Source organism: Amphiprion ocellaris, chromosome 7 (genome assembly GCF_022539595.1).
Source record: "Amphiprion ocellaris isolate individual 3 ecotype Okinawa chromosome 7, ASM2253959v1, whole genome shotgun sequence".
In the NCBI taxonomy this organism is placed as follows: domain Eukaryota; kingdom Metazoa; phylum Chordata; class Actinopteri; family Pomacentridae; genus Amphiprion; species Amphiprion ocellaris.
In genome coordinates this window covers 20,533,663-20,557,589 of record NC_072772.1, presented here as the reverse complement: position 1 = coordinate 20,557,589, position 23,927 = coordinate 20,533,663, and the positions used below count along the sequence as shown (strand labels likewise).

At 40.7% G+C, this 23,927-nt stretch overlaps 1 protein-coding gene across 5 annotated transcripts in view; it reads left to right on the top strand.

Moving 5' to 3' along the window:
• Positions 1–23,927, top strand: part of LOC111567581 (chloride channel protein 2) — a 218,277-nt gene that overhangs the window by 83,021 nt on the left and 111,329 nt on the right. For 3 of the 5 annotated variants that reach the window (XM_035947502.2, XM_055012040.1, XM_035947503.2), the window contains exon 3: positions 9,419–9,469. The exons of the other annotated variants lie outside the window; for them this stretch is intronic. In XM_035947502.2, the coding sequence (XP_035803395.1) occupies positions 9,419–9,469 (51 nt within the window). The remainder of the gene's footprint in view (positions 1–9,418; positions 9,470–23,927) is intronic. 5 annotated transcript variants of the gene reach the window in all.

Genomic DNA, 23,927 nt, shown 5'->3' with positions numbered 1-23,927 from the left:
AGGAACAGTCAGTCTTCAGGCTGCTGTCACCTACTCTCACTGCTTATGTCACGGACCCCTCATGGGCTCTCAGCATCGCAGACAACACACACACACACACACACACACACACACACACACACACACACACACACACAACACGTACACCATGCAAACAGTTGTGTCCATGAGGTGATGAAATCCACACAGCTGTCTCTTTCTTTTCTCCTCCTTCCATCCCCCCATCTCTCGCTTTGTTTCAATCCACCTGCACTGCTATGTCATTTAATTGGTTCCAGGACACACACACACACACACACACACACACACACACACACACACACACACACACACACACACACACACGTTTCCTTTCAACAGGTGTGATGTCAGCAGGAGCCCAGTATGGCGCCACATGTTGCTATGGTGACCGACAGGCGCCTAGCGACCAACAGTTGCTCACATCGTCTTCTCCCCTTTAATTTTCTTTCCTTTTCTTTGCTTTCTATACCATTTTATTGGTTTATTGTCTTCTCTGCTTTCTTCTCTTCTCATCTCTACATTCATCCCCTTTCTTCCTCTCCTTTTCTTCTGTCTGTATTCCCCATCCATTGATAGCATTTAAAGCTGGATGGAAATGGCAGAGCAGAACAGCACCTGATAGGCTGAAGCCACATACAGATGGGGACTGGACACATTTGTCACGGGACACACACACGTGCACACATGTGTACATTAAAGTGCACATAAAGTCGCATGTACGCTTTGATACTCGTTACCCACTACCACTTCCCATGTTGCCACTTCAGTGGCCTGCATGGGGGGCAGGTTAATTTAATTTTTCTTGTGTGTGTGTCTGTGTGTGCTTGTGTGTATCCATATATATGCAAAAATGTGTTTTCTTAGTCTGCTGATGCCTCCCGGCCTGTTGTCACCACAGATGAGGCAGGATTAGCAAGTTTTAAAATTATTCCTTTGGCCTTTTTTGCCTTTATCATAGTGCACAGTGGAGAGAGAGACAGGAAAGGTGGGGAGAAGAGTGGGTGAAAGGCATGAAGCAAACCCATGACTGCTGTGTCGATGACTATAGCCACTGTCTATCGGTCGCCTGTTAAACCAGTTGAGCTACAAGGGTGCCCACCAAAACACATTTTCATTTAAAATTTATTCTGACTTTATTAAATAGTAAAAGTAGACACTCCTGAATGAATAGCACCAATGCATTCCATGTCCAAGTAGGTAAAAGAGGAAGAAAAATAAGTTGTATTGTAGTAGAAACTACCTAAACTGAGACAAAGTCCTGACTGAGACTGGTGTGTACTGAGACTGAGACAAGACTGAGGCTTTAAGGGGTTGAAACCAAGTCGAGACCATTATCAGACCAGTATGAATCCCACACTGCACAACATGCTCACAGTAAAATGTGAAACATGCAAGCCACTGAACTGCATCACCTAAACCAGCACCCTGAAACACACAGTTTACATTGGTAGCTAATATGTATAGTTGACATTTGCTGGATTTCTGAAGAACTTTGGTACCGAGACAAGACCAAGACATTCAAAAAGTGGTCTAGAGTGGTCCAAAATGATCTTGTGTATTACATCACTACACATCAGTAAAGACTAGACCAGCAGAAACTGTAGGAAATCGACTGTATTACATAAAGACACTGAGAAGGAGATAAAAAGAGTGAAGGCAAACCGGTTTCCTCTTCTTTCTCAGATTGTCTGGATGTTGTTATGTAAGTCCGTTTCAGCTGTCAGGTGTAGTGTTTCCAATGAAAGGCTCGCTCCTGCCCTTGCTCTCTGCTTTTTCATCAATAGTCATGTTGGTCACAGACACGTACAATGACTTGGAGTTTCGTGATGGAGAACAAACCTGGTGATTGAGGCCATTCTATGCCAACTCCACTCGCCCTCCTAGTTCATGCCATAGTTTTTATTGCAAAACTCCACAGAAAAACTGCCATCAAGTTCACAGGACATTGCCAAATCCCAAAACTCTACTTCAAATACTTTTCTAGTTTTGAATTTCTGCAGTTGAAAATTGTACTCAACACCCATGAAACCATATAGATAGTGTGCTGCTGCAAACTATCAAATAACTTCTCAATATGGTAGAATTAAATTCATCTTGCATTGAATTAAAATTTGATAGCAAGAAAGTAAATACTTGTGGAGGTCATTTTTTAAAGAAATTCAAGTTCTTCTTTTGTGTAGAAAATGATTTCTTATCAATGTACACCAATATGCTGCAATTTCTCTGTATGATTTCAGGGAGCTTCTGTACAAATTTCATTCCAGTCCAGTGGAAAACAAGAGATTGGTGAAGCTTGGAAGGGAAAGAATGAAATTTAGCTCAGGTTGCCAAACTTCACAAAAGCATAATACAGAAATATCCTTTTGCAAAGTCCCATGAACCTAACAGAAATTTATAAATTAAGTTTTTAAATAAAATCCATGAAATGAACTGTGAGGGTTTAGTCAGTTTGCCTGAAATAACCCATTAAACAAACACTAATGTTAGTAAGTTGTAGGAGGTGCGTGGAGGTAGAGACATCAGGCAAAGATACTTTGTGAGGTATATAGCAACAAGTTGGCTACTGTAGTTTGACTGCTGATTTGGCCTACATGTCATGCAGCTTTGATGCACTGTTCGGGCAAAGCTGCTTAAAATATGAGCACCACACTGCAACGCTTCCACCGAAACTCATGCTTTAGATATTTTTTAAAACGTCTCTCTTTGAAAATGAAGTTTATAAATCTGCTTGGAGATCACTGAAAAATGAGCTTCACACAACTCTAGAAGTTACCTGACATCTATGACGTTTCTACAGCTTATTGAATGTCAAAATAGTCCAGGGATAGTTTTCTGTATGTCCACTGGTGCACACCAAATGAACTGCAAATGCTAAATAATGGTGCCTTAATATAAATGCATACAGCTAAAAGATACTTGATGATGTCTTGAGCATGATTATCTCCCTCTCGCTCTGAGACAATGGAAAGTACTGTGTTCCATGAGTTCACAATGCCCTTAACCTGAACTACCCATACACATGTACTTATGCACCCACTGATATTAAAATGTCCCCATAAAAGTCTCATGCATCTTTCATAATTTCACCCTGCAGCCACTCCAGAAACTTAAAAGTCTGTAATGTAACAGAGGCTGTGTGATTGGATTATGGTCTGAGGCACACTTCACTTCCACATGGACTGCATTTACCGAATCAGCAGCTTGTGCAGTGAATGGGCAACATTAACTCGACCAGTGATTGAAGCACACAAGCTGCTCTGCCATTTACATGCACTCAGCCAAAACGCACACACACACAGGCTTTTTAAATGTATACTTAAGCCACATGTGTGTCCGGCTCATGTGTGCGAGTGTGCTGGGCACCACGCTGACGCATTGTGGGGGTGTTCAGACGTCATTCGCATTCAGCTACCAGCCAAGTTCAGGAAGTAGCACAACTAACTAACACACAGACACATACACACAGTGTGAAACTGCTTGTGTGGTAGATGGTGTGTGTGTGATTGATGGAGAGAGAGACTGTGAGGGAACTTTCTCTTGAATATATCAAGTAACCAAGGAGACTTGGGCCACTGATCAATATTTGATTCGGTGCCACTCGAGCAGATTCTGTGTGTGTGTGTGTGTGTGTGTGTGTGTGTGTGTGTGTGTGTGTGTGTGTGTGTGTGTGTGTGTGTGTGTGTGTGTGCGTGTGCGTGTGCGTGTGCGTGTGCGTGTGCGTGTGCGTGTGCGTGTGCGTGTGCGTGTGCGTGTGCGTGTACATGGTGATCTTGGACTGCTGTTGTCCATTGCTTTTACTATAGAGGTTGTGGCACAGGTCCAATGTGTGTGTCAGCACAGAGGATGGTCGCTAGCCACAATGTTAGCTTACATTGATTTTGTCAGTTCAGGGACAGCAGCTTGAGCCAAGATGGCACCCACAACAGCACTATCTCAGAGCAATAAGATGGTGACATCATATTTAATATTCAAACACCAGTCCCGAGGTGCCAGATGTCTAAATCGGGACTCCTTTGCTAATCCCAACGCACAGCCAGAGTGGGAACTCTGCCAAACTGGGGCGTTCAATTCCATCAGTGGGATAAGAGCTGTGTGAGACGGTGTTGCATCCAGTGTTGTTGCTTGTCAACACAGGTGCAAAGCAGGCACATACTAGTTGTCTTTTTTAAGATCCTAGACAATTATTTTAGTTTTTAGTTATATTTAATTACTAAATGTACTCAACTCTAGTCAAGGTTCACCGGTTTTTCCTAATCGGCCAGTAAATGCTGTGATTGGTGGACAACCTGCTCTCCCACCTGAGCCACGAGAATCAGCTCGTTACTTTTAACTCATTTAATGTAAACATATCGGCTGTATTTATCTCATGGCTGCAGAGATAGAAATGTGCAATGAGTATATGATGGGATTGCATCAACATGGGCCAGAATCTTAAAGTGATGCTGTGAGGAATCCATGGTAACAGGCTGTTTTGAAAGTAAAGGTTTGTTGATTCCAATAAATTTCTTGGTGCGTTTATATGCGATACCATGCACTCAAAACTGCTTAGGGACATCACAGTTCATGAAATTGGACTGCTACCAGTACCTCTAAAATTCCTCAATTCTCAATACCACAAGCAAAAACTTCAACAAAAATTACCCAATCAAATGAATGTATTTCAGCGTAAACATTATTATTAGAAAGTTGCTGCCCAAACAAACTGCTAATATACAAACCTCTATATATGTGCAACGGATGCAGCTGTTGGAATTCACAAACAGTGATGCCTGATTTTGATAAGATATGCTTTTTTTCCTCTTATTGTTCCACAATCAGCCAATCCAAAACTTTATCTGTACAGCTCTTTCATAAAGTTTAGTGCAGTTCAAAGTGCTACCCAGATGATTGATAAGCCAATAAAGAGACAGAACAAAGAACAGATAAAAAGATTTAAAAATCATCAGTGAAATCATAAATACTAGATATAAAAACTAGATAAAATTGATTTAAAAGACAACACCTACAAATATAATGGATCAAAATGGACGCAAACAATGAAGAAGATAAAAGAACAAATGTCTGTGAGCTCTGATTAATCAAATGCTTGGTCGAAGAGGTAGGTTTTAAGTTTATGTTTAAAAATGTCCAGCTGCTCTCAGTCCTCAGGCAGCTGCTTGGAGCATCAAATTTAATAGCTGCCTCACCAAAGGTATTAGTCCTACACTTTGGAAAAACTAACAGACTCTCACCAGAGGGCCTTACTGGCCTTACTGGTTTATACACTATAAGAATGTTAAATACAAAGTGTTGCAAAACCATAAAGTGCTTTAACAAGTAAACAAATAAAGGCAACCAGTGTAAGGACTTTAACAACTATAATATGTTCACTTCCTGTGAAAATACCATTTGAGGGTAGACCAGAGAGCAGAGCGTTTACAGTAGCAGAGAAATAGCTGCACTTTGGTGATATTTTTTAACAGATGAAAGTCAGATTTGGTTCATTTTGGAAATTTTGAAGAAGTTATCAGTTGCAATGATGAAGTTTGCTGGGCTGATAAGAAAGAGTTCGCAACAGCCATCAAGTTGCAGCCGACTGTGCCGCATCAAAACTTACTGTTTGCTGTTTTCACATGTTGCTATTGTTGTCCAGTGCCACCAGTACTCTCAACATATGTGGAACCTTGGCGCCTGTTGCACCATCAAAAAACCAGTAGTGTCACTTGCTCCAAATTTTGGCATCGACTCCATTCTGAAGTATTAGTTCTCCTGCCTTACTGACTAACTTGTAATAGGAATAGATTTAACAACAGATGCGCCAATGTGAACGCATGTTACACAATGTTGTGATATGTAAGGGAGGAGTAGGATCATGGATTTACAGTTGACAGCACCACTGATAGGTATGGTATCACTCCGTACTGTACTAAACCTATTCTGACTACATTATTAATTTTCCATGACGGCACTTTTACGTGAGTTCTCCTTTGGCTATCTGTCTTCTCCTGACAGTAGACTAAGAGGTGGTGATCCGTCGTTTCCAACACTGATACTCCCACTGAGGGCCTCCCTGTGCTGCCAAAGTCATCAAGTTTCTAAATCAGCAGGGAGCAGTTTTAAAGAATAATGCTGCACCCAGTTTCAGTTCTCCTCCGCCTGCTGACGGATGTTGAAAAATACCATACAGTAAGGATGAAAAATGGGGCGAGCAGGGGAGATTCAGGAAGAAAGATAGGTGGAGTGTGAATCACTCTTCCAGCAAAACAATAAATTGGTAAAGAAGCAATTATTGCCAAAGTTTTAAAGCATTGATTAATTCCTCAGAAGCCAATTCTCATTTCTAATCGTTGATTTTCTACCTGATTGCACGCAAGAGATCAAACTGAATTGTACACACTTTAATAGCAGAGTTAGATACAGTAAAATCAGATTTATTTCCTAATTACGTGTAATTTGATGAGAACTTATCCACTGAGGTACCAGTTTTCAAGTGCAGATGTATGAATCAATAAACTCAGGGTGTGCTGTCGACAGGTTTTACTGCAGCTGGAAGCGTGCAGGCCAAAGTTTTATTAATGCCATCACTAAGTTTTATGTGTTTGGATTGTGATATCAGCATGTGGTTTTTAGAGCCGATTTCTCACAGTAAAATCGATGGTTATTAAACTCCAAATTAATGTCCTACTTTCTTCGTTTCTTTGACTCTTTCTTACATTTTTGTCTTTCGATTTTCTGCTCTCTGGTTTTATATTTTTGCTGTTTTTCTCCCCTTCCTTCCTAAGCCTTCTTACTGGATTCCTCTTAACTATATTCTAATCCATCCTTCTTCACTTTCCTTTTCCTCTTATAATGTACTTCTCTTCTTTTATCTACCTGTCTTCTTATCCTGTATTTCTGCTCTTCCTCTTCTATCTTTTCTATCCCTCTTCACCTCATTTTCCCTTTTCTCAACCTGTTTTCCTTCTTTCTCAGCTCCTCCTTTCCTTTTCCCTCTTCCTCCTTCTCCACTTCTCTGACTTCTTCTCCTCCTCTTCTTCTGCATTCTTTCTTACCACTAAGCTTTCTTCACTTCCCCCTTGGTTGGCAATCCATCACCTCCCCCTCCTCTCTACTGGGTATAATCTGAAGTGTGTATGTGTTGGTCTCTCTGCATCCATCTGAGCCCCATGTTCTGAGTTATTACTCTCTAATCATCCATGAGCCCAGGGCCGATCCACCACTCACGTATTTTTCCATACTTTGCAGGTTTGTATCCAGACTTTGATGAAAGCAGGAAACTTTTTATCTTTTTATCATTTTTTTGAAAGACGAGATTGCTGTGGGAGATGCATATAGCGTTAAAAATACTGTTATCTCAATGAGCTTTTGCTGTTCTAATGTTCTTGGGATCCCTTTGGTCTTGTTTGCATTTAATCTAAAAACAGAATATCATCTATTTGTGCTTGTCTGGAATGATTAATGTGATATTGACTCTTGACATTTAATGAGCAGTTGCGAACATTACCACTGAATTTCCACTATTCCTGATACCAGATTTGATACCAGAGTCATAAAATAATCAAATGAATGCATTTCAAGACTTCAAGACTCAGTAATTATAGTAGCTAGCTACAGTTATAGGCAGCTCCCAGATTAAATTATGGGCTAAAACTTAATTTAGTTTGTTGTCAGACCCATTCTGATGCAACATAAACCATCAGAAGAAGACGATGATGTCATGAGTTATGGCTATGTTAGCCTAAACAAACTAACAATAGATTTGTGAACATTGTGGATTACTGCTTCAACAGAAGCAGCACTTTTCCTAACTCTGCCTAATATTGTGTAGGTCTATCTAGTGCTGCCTGCTCTGATCCATCAGGGCAAACACTGGACCTCTGGAGGCATCCTGAGGTATCTGGTATTGGTATTGAGACATCAGTAGAGGATCCTTTGGGTCTTGTAGGTTGCCATTTGAGGCCTCAGTGGATCGGGTCGGTTCCGATGCATCCCACAGATGCTCAATCAGATTGGGATCTGGTAAGTTTGGAGATCGGGTCAACACCTTGGGCTCTTTGTTGTCCTCCTTGAGCCTTTCCTGAGCAGTTCTTGAGTTGTAGTGTTCAAGTAATATGTTGTTGTTTTTTTTCAGGGGCAATACCAGTTCATAGTAACCAAGGAGATCCCATATACAAAATGACAATCTTTCTAAATTTAGAAAAAGCAACTTCAAAACAAAATGTTTTTGAAATACCTTTTATTTATTTGTTATAAGACAGCTTTTCAACATATGTCCTTCGGTGTTGATAGGCTATTAATTGCAATGGCAGACCAGATAGTGCTGTGGGCTGGACATTACTTGAGACCACACACTGATGACAAAGGTGACTTCATCAGAGCCAAAGATGCACATTTTAAATAAATTTTTATCAGGAATATTTAAAAAACAACAACAGCAACAACATAAAACCCCAACAATTATGAATATTGGATCAGATAATCAGTCAGGGCAGGCAGATCATTTTGAATACCCATATCATTGGTTTAAGTGTTGTGGCTGATTGGTGTAAAGTTGAAACAGCTTACACTGATGGCAGTCTTTGAACTGCGTAGATGAGTCTCAGGTGTCGTTTGAGGAACATTTGGCATCCACGATACTTCCTGTACTTTGGGTACCATAAAAAATAAACAAGTGTTGTCAAGTTTTCCAAATTTTGGCATCAGATTCATGTGGTATCTCCACTTTATTGTACTAAAAAAAGCTGCACTGAACTGTTTGAATTGAATGACCTCAGCTTTAAATGATTGCCTTGCGGCGGATGCTTAACTGTGATTGCACAATCACCGTTGGTGGGTGTGGTTTAGCAAACAGTCAATTTAAAAAAACAAATATTACCCAGTGGCAGTTGTTAAACATTGAGAGTATTTGTATATGTTCTCCCCATTTGATCAACCATGAAGTCAAAATCATTCATTACCAACTCTTCTTAATACACTGTCTGCCTTTTATTTCTTCTTCTCCCTCTGTTCTGTCATTTGCCATCTTGTTTTTTCACTCCTTATCTCCCCCCCTCCCCTCTCCTCCTCATCCTCGTCTCATCACTGCTCTTCCAACACGTATCCTTCTCAGTCTCGGAGTTTGCATACTCCCATCACTCCGGCGTCCCTCTTCCCCTCTTTCCTCCGCTGCTTGTTCATTTGTCGCGCTGCTGCATTTGCACAGCACCCACATCAATCACAAACTAATGATGTTATGTAGAAAAATGGATGAAGAGAGAGGTTTGTCTTTATTCTTTGATGGAAAGGAAACCTGTTTAAAATGAAAGACAGGTTGTGAGGTAAAGGCAGTGCACACACACACACACACACACACACACACACACACACAGAGGGATGGTGCTTGTGTTTAACTGTGTTATATGGTCTGTTTGTCCTCCAGGGTCAGGGTACCCGTATGTTCTGGAACCCCCAGCCCGGGACTTTATATCTGGTAAACAAGCAAACAAAAAAATGCATCATTCCCAGTCTGCAACCTCAACTACCAACTACCCCTCAACCTCACCCTCAACTGTGCTACGGCAAATGCAGCTGCATTACTACTCCATCATTAATCTTTAATAAGTGGTCATTAGGTGTTGCTGCAACGTTATCAAACGCTTGAGAATAGTCTCCCTCGCTTTGCCATGTCTTAATGCCGTCATCAATTGAAAAAGTCGTATGGTTTGCAAAAATAGCAGCCAGAACCACACACACGTAAAAATACACATGCTCACCTTGTGGCTCCATATTAATCAACAGCCAACATGAAAAATATCTCTGTGTGCATATTATTCCTATTCCGCTGTGTGTCTCTGTGCCAAAAAAGACTAACTCTCCCAGCCTGGCTTTATTACAGCTAGCCTCGAGCCCTAATGGAAAGTAATAAAGAGCTCTGAACATCTTAGTTTAGTTGTGTGTTTTGTGTGCGTTAGTGTGTGAGAGTGTGTGATACAGGAGATGAATGGTTCTGATTAGGTGGTGCAAGCTGCAGACAAGCATGATGATCAATGTCTCCCTTCCTTCTGCTGCTTAAGAACAGACAAATGTGCCGTTGCCGCACACGCACACACACACACACACACACACACACACACACACACACACGTCCTTTTTTTATTATTAGCTCTGTGTCTCTGTTTTTTGTGTTCACGTTAAACTTTTAATACTTTTTCCTAAGATTAATGGTGTGCCTGCTTCATTTCTCCGCTTCCGTATGTATGAATGCATGTATTTACAGTACATGTATGTATATACTGTATGCTGTCAGTTGATAGAATTGCAAAGGTAGAGTATGTGCTATGGAAATGCTCTGAAATTGGTTACGGCAGGGTGTAAAAGTGTAAATCAGCACACTTGTTTGTCTGCAGAGAACTGCAGAACGGAAGTGCTGACTCGGCAACGGCAGAGCATGGGTGGTTTGTGTGTGAGTGAGTGTGGAGTCGAGGAGGGGGGGGACTATAGCAAAAGAGAGCGTACGAGAAGTGAACGGCAGAAATAGAAGGATGATTTGAAGGAGAAGGAGGTGGAAAACCTAACGTAGGAGGGGGGCAGCGAGAGGAAGATGTGTAGGAGAGAGAGGAGGGAGAAGGAGAATTAGAAGAAAGAGATAGAGGGGGAGTTGATGGCATAGGTCTAGAGAGTGGACAGATAAAATAAATGGAGACAGAATGAGAGAGGCAGATGAGAGAGAAAGAGGGAAGCACTGCAGAGAGTCAGCAGCAGGTCCCTTGGCTTTTGCTTCACCAGACTTTGATCCAGAAAATGAAATGACTTACCTCTCCCCTGTGTGATCGGGCTAAACACACACACACACGAGCACAAGCACACATACACATGCAAACACATTTCCCTAACGCATTTAAGACACATGCACACAAACTTACTCACCCACACTTAAGTTGATGGACTGTTATTGTGATCATCAGTGCCACCATCTGCCTGTCTTGGCTCGGTGTGTATGTGTGTGTATGTGTGTGTGCAGGGTGTGTGTCGCCACTGGAGAAATCATGTCGCCATTTTCTCAATCACCTCATCCCAGTCTCAGTGCTGATGCGGGGCTAATTTTGTTCCATCATCGCCATCATCATCACCACTGTTTGACTGTTGCTTTGCTGAGAACCAAACAACAGACGCATCCAGTCATATACTGACTTTCACTCTGAGGCTTTTTTAAATACTGTGTAAACACATCTGAGTTCATTGCTATTTATTTTATTTAGAAACTGTCACAAAACCTCCTCACATATGGCAATGTTTATTGGCGGCTGTAAAGCCTACTCATCAGAGGCAAGCTTGTCATCGTATGGTTCTTGTGTCAGATGTTGATGGTGCAACTAAACCAAAATACTTATTGACTGGATGATAGTGTGTCACTCGTAGTAAACTCAACAAGAAAAGCACTCAGAGAGTGCAGTATTCCGCCAAGGCTGCTCAGTCATTGTTTCATTTCTGATGGATAAGTCCGCAGTGGTGGATTTGTAATAGGATCGCAATCATGTGATCGTCAGCAGGCAGCTGACAAGTGTTCACAAGCGTTCACTTGTTGCCATAGTTACAGTGACGCCGTGCTGCTATCTCACGATGATGTGGAAATCTATAACACATCCGTGAATCCAGACTATAAGCTGCATCACTGCCAAAATCTAATCACTTGGTCCTTGTGTCATTTCTGACCTTCCCTGAAAATTTCATCCACATCAGTTTGTCAATTTTTGAGTAATGTTACACACAGAAAGACAGAGTGACTAAAAGACCGACAAACAGACGCCAGTCGTCACGTAACTCCGCTGCGTTCCATGGCTAAGTATTTATGAAGGGTTATGGTGGACTGTTAAGAGTCAAGGAGGGAGCATTCCTAGTTTTTGTTCTTGTTTTGAACTTTTATGGTACTTTGTGTCTTGTGAAGTGGTACTTTTAATCATTCCTTTAAACAGTTTTCTTATTGCTGCTAATGAAGTGTTTCATCGTTTTATTTATTTTTTTATATATTCTTTATTTTACCAGGTAAGATCAGTTGAGAACAATTTCTCATTTACAATGATGACCTGGCAAGAGGCCCCAGCAGGAAGAAAGATAACAAATAAACAATACGTTTACAAACAAGGACACACAAGTGTTTAAATAGAGATTAAAAACACCCTAATACCCAGGGCTTAATACTCAGACCCATTGCAGAGTGAGCACCACATAGTGGCTGCACCCACTGTACACAGAAAAGAGCTGCTGTACAGTCATTGTACACACAAATTTACATTAAAAAAAAATTCACATTTTCTTCACCACCAAAAAAATGGTTTTCACCCTGAAAACATGCCAGTGACCTAGTTAATTTCAGGGTTCACCTTTAGGTAAATTGCTGGCAGAAATATTGTTTTCTACTCTTTAAAATATGGACTACACGACCGTTCAAAAGTTTGGGGTCACACAGACAATTTCATGTTTTCCATGAAAATGCACACTTTTATTCATGTGCTAACATAATTGCACAAGGGTTTTCTAATCAACAATGAGCCTTTCAACACCATTCGCTAACACAATGTAGCATTAGAACACAGGAGTGATGGTTGCTGGAAATGTTCCTCTGTACCTCTATGTAGATATTCCATTAAACATCAACCATTTGCAGCTAGAATAGTCATTTACCACATAAACAATATCACTGTATTTCTGATTTATTTAATTTATTTTCATTGAAAAGAAGGCTTTTCTTTCAAAAATATGGACATTTCTATGACCCCAGATTTCTGAACCTTAGTGTAAATGATGTCACATCTAAAACGAACTGAAACCATCATCAGAAAACTGGTGCATTTTTAGTAAAGACATCAACATACAGTAGTAAAATTAAACTTTTTCCAATATAAATATTCTAAATGCACTCAATTGATTTGTGCTGTTCTCTTCCTATGTCATTATGGATTCCTTTTAAACCCTTGGTTCCAGGGGAGAAAGTTGCCATGACAGCAATGTTAGGGGTCAAACTTGCAGAAAGCAAGAGAGCAGGGTGAAAGTGGTTGGTTTTATTGGTTCCAAAGATGACAGAGCAGCACAGTGATTCCTGGAAAGAGGAGAAAGAGAAAAAATTGTTGCCTTCCAACCCTAATGCATTCACTGAAGATGATGTTAGGACCATGGTATTGATTGTTGAATGTGTATGTGTTCGGCTAAAGATGAAAAGTGCTATCGATCAACAAGTTTATAGTTGTAAGGAAGGTTTTCTGAGTTCTGGCTCGCTTAGCGTTATTAAGACACCAGTGGTGAGACAGATCCAGAGCTGCAGGCCATCAACCAGAGACAGAAACCGTCTGCTATAAAGTGATGGATTAAAAGATACACGGTCGTCACTCACATGCTGATGCCAGTATTTCTTGCTAGACTGATCTATGACCATTACACTAGAGTACTAACAAATTGAGAAGATGATGACAAAGAGGAAAAGAAGGATTGACTTGCCAGCTCTCTACAGTGTATGTGTGTGTTTATGGTTCGGCACCATTTTAGATCCAGATCCAAGTTGGTCATTTTCCCAGACTTGTTAAGGTCCACCTCTAATGTCTTATCAAATGTTTTATCTCAGGCAATTTTCAGGCATCCCAGGCTGTCAGTAGCTGTACTTATACAGAGGCTAAACCAACATGAAACATCTTTGGTCAACATGAGCTGCCTGAATAAGTTTAGCTGGATTTGATCCTACAAGTTTCTGTTGGATGATTCAAGAGTGTTCTATGAGAAGATATTCCCTCATTTGTGTTTTGATGATGGTATGGTGATGTAGAGTTCTCTTCTCTTACATTTACTGCAGCAAACAGCGTATTGCTACTGGTTAATTCACTTTTATGCACCTTCTGGTTTGGAGAAATGTCAGCCCTTGGATTTATTGACAAGATTTGTTATAAGATATAGACTTATAGTACACATACATTAGCATTCAATAAACATTAAACAAAGTCTACCCTCTCTATCTGCAGCTGATGGCATAATGCTAATGTGTGGTACCTGGGACACTCCAAACTTTGCACAGCATCTCAAACACTGCATAGCTTGGTAATTACATGCCTTTTTTGCCAAAGAGTTCCTTCCCTTGTTTATGCAAGTATCTGACATAAAACATAGTAATAGCTTATGTGTAAGTATAAACAGAATCTGATTAATGAACACATGTGCTGTAGCTCCCGGAGCACTGACAGCAGCTCTTAAACAGGCAAAGAACAGTGAGTGACCTCAAACTCAGCCTTGAACCTCACGTGTTCAGCAAGTTCACGTCCCTGCTCACCAGGAGAGGAATTCTAACCCAAAACAGAAACCTCATTTGCTTCTTAGAAACGGCTATACATCTATAGCAAAGACGTTAATAGCAAGGCATTTCTCTTCTTTATCCTGCGCTGCTTTAAATGCAGAAAAACACCCCACTTGAGCATGTGGACTTCAATGTTCCTCCCTAAAGAAATGTTAAACATCACAACTCCCTGGAAGTGATTAAAGTGGGATACCAGGGCTGTTTTGCATAATAACTTTGGTGATTTGTGCTGGCCTGTTTGTGTTTGTGTACGTGGATGTGTTTGTGCAGATACACCATTACACCTCATTAAGCAGACATTGTACTGCAGCCATAAGACGGGTGCCACAACCGTCGTTACTCGACGAGTGATTGAGTGCGAGACAAGACGCTTTGCCTTCTCGCCTGGGACTGACGCCGAGGCTGTTACAGAACATTTACATAAACATCACCTCCTTTTACATCTCATTAGCATAGAGAACACATCAACATGAAAGAAGGAGCAGAGGAGGAATGGATGGATAGATTAATGAATGAGGAGGCAGGGAAGACAGAGCAATGAGGAGATGTTACAGTTTGAGTGTCCTAAGAGAATGGAGATGGCCAAGTTAAATACCAGAGGAAAACATTTACATTTGATTTTTTATCTTTTCTTTTTTTTACACCTCTAACGATGTTTCTTTTTTTGTCTTAAGGGGCCAATTTGTCCTGTTAGTATTTATTTTTTACTCTTTTAGTTTATTCTCCATTGCTGCCTTTTCTTCGCCCTTAGTCTGCAGCTGCACAATCAGCTCTTTTCCAAAATCAATTCATTTCATTGGGAGAGATTGGTTGATTTACTCAAGGTGACATAACTGTGCTGGGAGTTTTGAAAAAATTGAGAATCCAAAACAGAGGAAGCTGTCATATTGTTGTATCCCGTTACTTACCCATATATAAACCTATAGTGCAAAAATACAGGCTGCTTCAAAAAATTAAGATGCATAGTTCACAGATAGAAATCTATGGGAGGATAACGCTCTAACAACTTGTACAATATTCTGTTGGTGTTTCGCAAGCTGTCAAAACAGCTCTGACCTGTGGATTCATCTGCTCTACAGCACCACTGTAGGAGCCCTGTGGTACCTGTCCTCAAGGCCTTAGCAGGTTCACCAAGTCCTTTAAGTTGTGAATCGGAGCCACCACAGATCAGACTTGTTCCTGCACAAAAGACTGCTCTCAGTAGGTACCCACCATTGCTGACTGGTAATACCCCACAAACCTTGCCGGTCTGGTCTGAATTGACTGGCAGTAACTATTTGGCTCTGTCAAAGTCACTCACCTCTTTACACCTGCTCATTTCTTCTCCATCCAACACACTGACTACAAGATCCAACAGTACATTTACTGTCAGATCTGTTTGGGACCTTGACATGTGCTGTTGTTAGAAGACAGTCCACACTATTTACTTCATGTATGAGTTGTCACAATGTTTTGGCTTATTGAAGTAAGTCCGTGTAATAGCTCCAAAACACCTGTCGAGTTACCCACTGAGCCTGTTCTGGCTGTTTTGTCAGGTACACTCCAACCCCCACTAAACATGAGGCAGCCCACAGACATTTAAAACTGAAAATTAAGGTGACAGGTTGCATGAATAGTAGAAGTGTGTTGGCATCTCAACCATTCTGACCAATCGGGCAATGGACACAGAACCTTTGAGGGGGTTCGGTTGTATCTGGCACTCAGACTTTGGCAGCAGATCATTTATGTCCTGTGAGCTGCAGACTGGGGCTTTTGTGGATCTTGTCAGGTTTGTTCCAGCACATCCTATAGCTGTTAGGGTTGGAATCTGGGATGTTTGGAGACCAGATCAACACCTTGAGCACTTGGTCTTTTTCCTCAAGCTGTTCCTGAGCAGTTTTGGTGGTATGGCAGCGCATATTGCTGGGAATACACGTGCCATGAAGTGGTGTGCCTAATCTGCAACGTTTTGTGTTTGCGTACAAAGTGACATCCACATGAATACTAGAAACCATAGTGTCCCAGCAGAATGTTGCATTGTAACAAGATAAGTGTTACGAAATTCATGGTGCATATGGCACTAGTGAATCTGTTCTGATGAACACAAAACAAAACTAGAAAAGCACTCAGAGAGCACAGTACTCCGCCAAGGCTGTTCATTTCCCTATATGACATTGTCAGAAACATAGCATTTTATTTTTCGAAATGCAGCATTTGTTTATTAGTTATTGATGATCAGAAATCACAGCAACATAAAATGTGGCCATTTAATATAGATGTACCCACAAACAAAATGACCTTGTGCTGAGCACAGGCGTGTGTTATGCGTGTGTACGTTATGTAAGGATACCAAATCACGTGGCCTAAATATGTAGTGGATGGCGGGAATTGATGGGACTCAGAAACACCCCCACAATTTAATCAATTATTCATTGTATCGTTTCCGACAAATAAGTCCTGATAAGTCCACAGCGGTGGATTCGTAGTAGGATCGCAATCGTCAGCAGGAAGCTGACGTAGTGTTCACTTGTTGTCATAGTTACAGTGACGCCGTGCCGCTATCTCGTAATGATACAGAAATCTTTAACCAATCCATGGTTCTAGACTATAAGCTGCATCACTTCCAAAATCTAATCAGTTGGTCCTTGTGTCATTTCTGACCTTGCCTGAAAATTTCATTGAAATCCGTTAATCAGTTTTTGAGTAATGTTGCTAACAGTCAGACAGACAGACAACACTGATCGTCATTTAACTCTGCTGCGTTCCTTGGCAGAGTAACAACATAAGTTTGAATTGAAGTTGAGTGTCAATTAATAGCTGTTACTCGACAATTTTACACTTTTAATATACAGTGCAGCTTGTCTAAGTGAACCTGATGAAAACCTTGTTGCTGTAAACTTCAAACCCAACCGCTCTGTGAAAAGTTTTTACACTTATGTAAAAGATCCTGCAGTAGCTGACACTGAAACAGTTGCATGTTTATGCTACAAGCTACCAGTGTGAACCAATGTCAAATCAGATGAAGTGAATGCAACACAAAATCACTTTGACGCCCTCATCTATCCAGAGTCATGACTACAGAGTATAAATTAAAGCCATAAATGTTCAGGTGCACAGTCTAAAGACTTCTCTGTGCTTATATGGGAGAAAAATCCTCAGGCTCTGTTATTAATCTATTCCATATTTCAAACTATTCTGCCGTGGCAGCAGTTATTAAGGGATGATTTTCTACATTTTAGCTTAGCTGCTCTTGAAGTTGCAGCTGATGCAACAGCCTGCTGGTAGGTTAGCTGATGTAAGGGTGAGACAGGAGATGGGTGGTCCATTTGGACATCTCTAGACTTTTGCTTAAACACCTTACTAAATAAACCTCGAGACAGGTATTAAAAGAAGTAGAACTTTTGCAGTGAAAGCAGTTATAGTATGGAGTTTGGATACTAAATATCAAGTGCAGTGAAAAAAAGTTAGAAAAATCGCCTTGAAAAATCTTTCAAGTATCTCTTTGTTCTGCACTGTACTTACAGTAAAATTCATACTGCATCACGCCTCTCCCTCTGTCTTCCAGAGTTGCTGTTTAAAAAGTAGAAGAGCTGAATGGTCAGATTTGTCTATCTATATTAATTCTAATCTAATTAAGCCGGTGGTCTTAAACACAGCCAGGCATTTCTAATTGAATCTCCCCCTTACGCATCAAACTACATAATGAATGTGGGGGCACATACACACAAAGCAAGAACACGCATCAATGCCATGACTGAGCAGAATTAGGACATTAATGGTAGGCTCTTTTACCCTTTATACCCATATATAGCTGCCACCTTGCATAACAAATGAAGGGTTGATTTGAATAATTGGGTTTTATGTCAGAGCGGTAGCAGGAAATCTGCACCGGTTGGGGTTTTCATCTAAGATTCCATTCTGGATGCTGCCTGCCCTCATTTTCAGCTAAATCACACTAGAGCTTGACCAATGTATTGGTTTTCAGATACTGTCCATTTATCAATTATTACATCCATGTTAGTTTGTTAGTTTTATTTGAGAAATAAAGTATGAAAATTGATGACGCAAATGATTGATGCTGTTTTGAGAAACCATTCCCATGAAAAAATTCTGTTCTTATTAGAAGTTTTTGTCAGTTATGTAGGACTGACATTCTTGGGGAGTGCAGCGGGTGTCAGGAGTCAAGTTTTTGAATTTTTACAGTAGAAATAGTACATACGGTACAGTTGAAATGCTATATTTTCAGCAATAATAGCCAACTTTGGTTGCCATCAGTTAGCCTGTACAGTATACCACTGAGGGGCCTAGCTCTACTCACAGAAGTGACAACGAAAAGGTGATTTTTAAATACCCTACAACGTCAAATGAACAATACTGTTACCAAAAGTATTTCTGGACTCAAACAAAAATTGTCTTTTGTATAAAAACATTATTAATCTGTTTCTGAAGTGAAGACATTCTGATACAAGTGGCCCAAAATGACATGTTTACCTGTTATTTTTGTAAAATACAATAAAAAAAATGAACCAGGATTTGGCTAAGTAGAAGCCTCTCAAAGAGGTTTGAGCCAGCACAAAAGGAAACCAAGCACTATCAAAAGAATAATTTAGAGTTAAAACAAATACTCAAGCATAATAGACATTCATGTTTATTACATGGTCAGAAATAACAGGAAATGCATTCATTTCTGTCAAATATTGTAACAGAGTCTTATTGCCTTTACTGTATGCAGACTGATCATTCTTCCTGTAGTCTGTACTCACCCCCAAAGACCTATCCACAGCCAGAAAAGCCCTATTAACATATTGTTCTTATTAACATATTTTTCTTGATGAAAATGTAAAGTTTCAGAAAGAAATTTAGACAAATTGAACTGATAGTGTTTTAGTAAAAATCTTTTTTGTTATGTCAACAGCATATTTTTCCATCCAGATCATCTTTCAAGGTTTTTCCAAATATCACAGGGTATATATTTTCAGGAACATCAGATGACTCAAATGTAATTAAAATGCATGAGATGCTAACACTGTGCTACGGTGTGCAAAATAGTGTTAAAGTTGTCAGGTCACGGACCAGCTCATGTAAATGAGACCCAGGGGCAGCGTTTGAGGCTTTTTAAAGCACTCACAGACCCTGCAGCTGCAGTTGATTAGCAGCTTGTTGGCTTGGACCAGTTTGCAGGAGCATCACTGTAACTCGTCCATGATGTTTGGTGTCTCCCAGCGTAGCTCCACCCAACTTTAGATGTGTCCACAAAACAAAGCTATAATTGCAGTTATATGAAAGAATTAATAGTTGTTTTTTTTGACATATTAATAGATAAAGGTGATATATTTGAACAACGCCAGAAGGAAATGTTGCTTTTTCAATAACAGTTATGGGAAAATGTGGTTAGAATATTCTTCTGTGGTAATGTAAGTTAATCCCTAGCCACAGAAGCTTGTATTGCCCCCTTTATCAGAAATATGTTTTTGTAGGTGTTTTGTATAATCGTTCACCAGTCTTTGGCATTGGTTTGCTGAAATCTTCGATCACCCTTAATGGAAAAATTCCTTCAGTTGTAAGATGTTTGAGGTTACTACTGCATCTTCCAAGTCCCAGTTCCATCTTCATTTCTTCTTTTTCAGCCATTCCTCAGTGGATTTACTGTGTTTGAAAGACCATTATCCTCTTTAAAGGTCCACTTCTGGTTCAACTTCAGCTTGTAGAGATGGCTTTACATTGCAGTGGGGAAAAAAAGTTTTTGAAACAGACCTTTTGAGAATCCATCACAAATTTTCAATGGGGCTCATGTCTGGGTGTTGAGCTGGCCACTTTGAGACCTGGATACTGTGCTCCTGCAGCCAAATTCTACTGGTCCTGGATGTGTTCAAGGGAGAGTATCTTGTTGAAACATCCAGTTTGACCTCGACGGAACACGTGCAGCAGGGAGGATGTGGGTTTTGAGAGTTCAATGTGTCATTACAGACAGCAAGATGACCAACACCAGCAGCACTCATGCATCCCCAATCCATGATACTGCCTCCACCACCCTTGACAATAGGTATTGTACATGCTGGAGATAATGTTTCGCCTGGCCTTCTGCGTACCCTCACATTAGCAGAAGGAAGATAAAGCTGGAAACTGGACTCATCTGACCACAGAATCTTCTTCCAATTCCTGGCTATCCAGTTCTTGTGTTCGTGGGCCCAGCGAGGCCAGGCTATTCTCTGTCTCTCATTGATCAGGGGCTTCATGACTGCCTTTGTTGAGCCTTAAGCCATGATCTAGAAGTTGGCCACGTACAGTACAGGTGGAACATTGGACACAGTTTGGTTTGACCACTGCTGCTGAAGCTCCTGTGATGACATTCGGTGGTTTTCCTTGCCCATGCGGATCAGGATGCAGTCATTTTTTGCTAAAGAAACCCTTGGAGACCCAGATCTAGGTTTGTCTTCTAAGCTGTTGATTCATCTGTATTTCTGAAGAGTGTATCCAACTGCTGAAGGACTGCATCTGCACTTCCTGGCTATATGGCAGCAGCTGTACCCTTCCTGGCTGGGAATCTGCATCTTCAGGCATGTCTCCTGCGTTTGGTTCCTTGTTTTAGCTTTTTTTGTCTCTGAAGAACTTTCAAATGTGCTGGCTTTATATATACAAAGCACGGCAACAAAAATTGTGTCTTTAATATAAAGCACGACCTTCATTAGTGGATCACTGGTACCAAAATAACCCAATACTCAGAATTTCTGATGTATTTTTATGGAACCAATCAGTTTTAAGTCTTTAATGGCTTTTTAAGGATTTGTTTAGTATTTTGGCCGTGACTGTACTAGAAAAAAAAAATGCACTTGAAGACCTCAGAGTGATTATTAATAGAATATTTCACAAATGCACGGGGTGTCCGAAAACTTTTTTCCACCACTGTATTTCTCTATTCTAATAGGATGCAGAATTCATAGCTGACTGCGCTTTACAGTTGGTGTGAGGTTCTGCTGAAAATCTGTCTTTGGTCTGCAACAAACACTCTGTAACTCTGGCCAGGCAACTCTGTCTTTGAATTATCTGTCCAGAGCACATTATTTCAAAGGTCCTGCCTTGCTTGAAAATTCACTGGCAAACCCTAGTTTTCTTTGAATATTCTGTCTTTATGGACAGCAAAGGCTTTTTCCTGGCACCCTGTAGGTTAAATTTGTACAATTTCTGTTTGATTGTAGATGCAACACTTTAACATCAACACCTGCAGAGTTTCCTGCGGGTTCTGTGATGAAACTCGGGATAGTTGGAGATTCTTTTTGGATCAAGCTGGGCTGAATTTTGTGGGCCGTCCAGCCCCAGACGAACTTCATTTGTAGAGGGTTTTCCTACAGTGAGATGATTTAATTTTAGATCTTTTGAAGATGTTTACAAATCCCTCATCATACTTCTAGATATCCACAGCTTTTTTTCCCTGAAGACTTTAGAGAGCTCTTTTGAGCATTACATAATGACACTTAAACAGCAAAGACAACAGCAGGCTCTGGGTATCAGAGGTTTAAACAAGACAGTTTCCTTCTGTCAGTCTCTAAGGAGATTCTAATCACCAGCACCTGATTCTAATTTGATGGATTTTAAGCCGTGGTAATTGTGCTGACATTTCTATGTGACTGATCTGTTTGTTTTATTATTATTTAAATTGATGAACATAATGAAGACAGAATCAAATTTTTTATGTAATTTCTTTGAGTAAGCCACTTTTATCTGTTGGCACTGTTTCAAAGGAAGATCAAATGTTTTTTCCCATGACTGTTATTTAATTTGTGTGCAAACAAATCAATAATTCAAGAGCAAAATTAATTAATTTCAGGGTACAAATAAGTCATTAGAATGCACAAAGTAATAATTAAAGAGAACACAATCCTCTTTTTTGCACGGAGACTTTCCACTTTATACATTTTATATAACCCTGTCCTCTGAAAAAAAAATCTTACAATTAAATTAAAAAGTGTTGGTCAGCCTGTGAAAACTGTTGTAGAAAGCCTTGGAGGCCTTGGAGGAGCTTCGTTAAGTCTGAGGATGGCAGCAGGATTATCTTGGCTTGGGCTTGAATCTTTAAATTTATTACAGCCTGTGTTGCAAACTTGCTGATGTGGACTTTGAAAGACAGGGATGCTTACCACGCACTCAAAGTTGAACAAACTATACTGATTATTTACATTGGAGAAGGCTGGACCTTTACCAATATGAGGCCACACGTCTGCGTCTTTTGTAAAACATGAATCTTTCATGTGCTAATGCTTCCAATGCAAAATTGCCTGTAGTGTCCGTTTATTATTTTTTAAACAGCAACAAATATCTTACATTAGGCTTTAGTCCAAAAAAATCTAACAAAATAAACACAAGCACACTCACACACACACACACACAAGGAAGTACTGTAGATGCGCTGTGTATCCAAGGCAACCTAAATTAATCTCAGCAGGTATGTGGGCATTAGGTCTCCTGCTAAGGCGAGAGCGAGCAAGTGGGCAACCAAGAATGAAAATGAATATACAGAGGGAAAGAGGTGAGGGTGCAAAGAAAGAAATGAGTGTGGAAAGGAGGAGTGGAGGGCAGCAGATAAGGCCTGAGAGGGAGAGGAGGCGATGAGAAGTAAAGTCAGAGGTTGAATGTGATTAGTAGAAAGCAGCGAGGAGATGGAAGGCAGGGGAGGGATGAATGGGGCGAGTGGTGCAGGGGGTGAGTCAGAAGGTAGTGAAAGTGATTGGGAGCTAGCATGCTGCTTATTGCATGCCACGAAGAATAAAGTCAGCAACCAGTCTGCAGAGTGTCTGTGTGTGTGCACATGCTAGCATGCACAATGCAGCTATTAAGCAATACCAGCATATACAGAGCTAACTAAATTACATTTCCAAAAAGACAAGATTACACTTGCTGCAAGACACACAGACACAGACACACACACACACACACACACACACACACACACACACACACACACACACACACACACACACACACACACACACACACACACACACACCTTTCCTTTCCATCACTATACAGACAGTGATGTGACAATTCTGAGAACAGGCTTCATACATGTGTATATTTAGATTTATGTGTTGTGTTCTGTGAGCATGTGTGTAAATGTGTGTGTGTGTGTGTGTGTGTGTGTGTGTGTGTGTGTGTGTGTGTGTGTGTGTGTGTGTGTGTGTGTGTGTGTGTGTGTGTGTGTGTGTGTGTGTGTGTGTGTGTGTGTGTGTGTGTGTGTGTGTGTGCTTGTGCGTCATCTCACCCACGGGCCGTCTGTGTTCTTGGACCCCTTCTGTCATTCAGACACTAGTCAGTGTAAACGAGCTCAAGTGTGTGTGTTTGTGTCTGAGAGCATGCATGTGCACACACATGGTCTCTTTGTACTTCTAAACACAGTGTGTGTGTGTGTGTGTGTGTGTGTGTGTGTGTGTGTGTGTGTGTGTGTGTTTTTGGAAGTGTTTGTCACAGCTTTTAACAATGTGTGTGTGTGAGACAGCTCCTGTAGGTGTTGATTGGGGAATATGTGCATGTATGTGTGTATTTGCATTTTTCTTTCCATCCCTGCAGCATTTCTCATCCACCTCCTGCCCTCTCTCTCATGCTGTCTGTCTCATTCTCTCCTCACCCCGTCTGTCAGTCA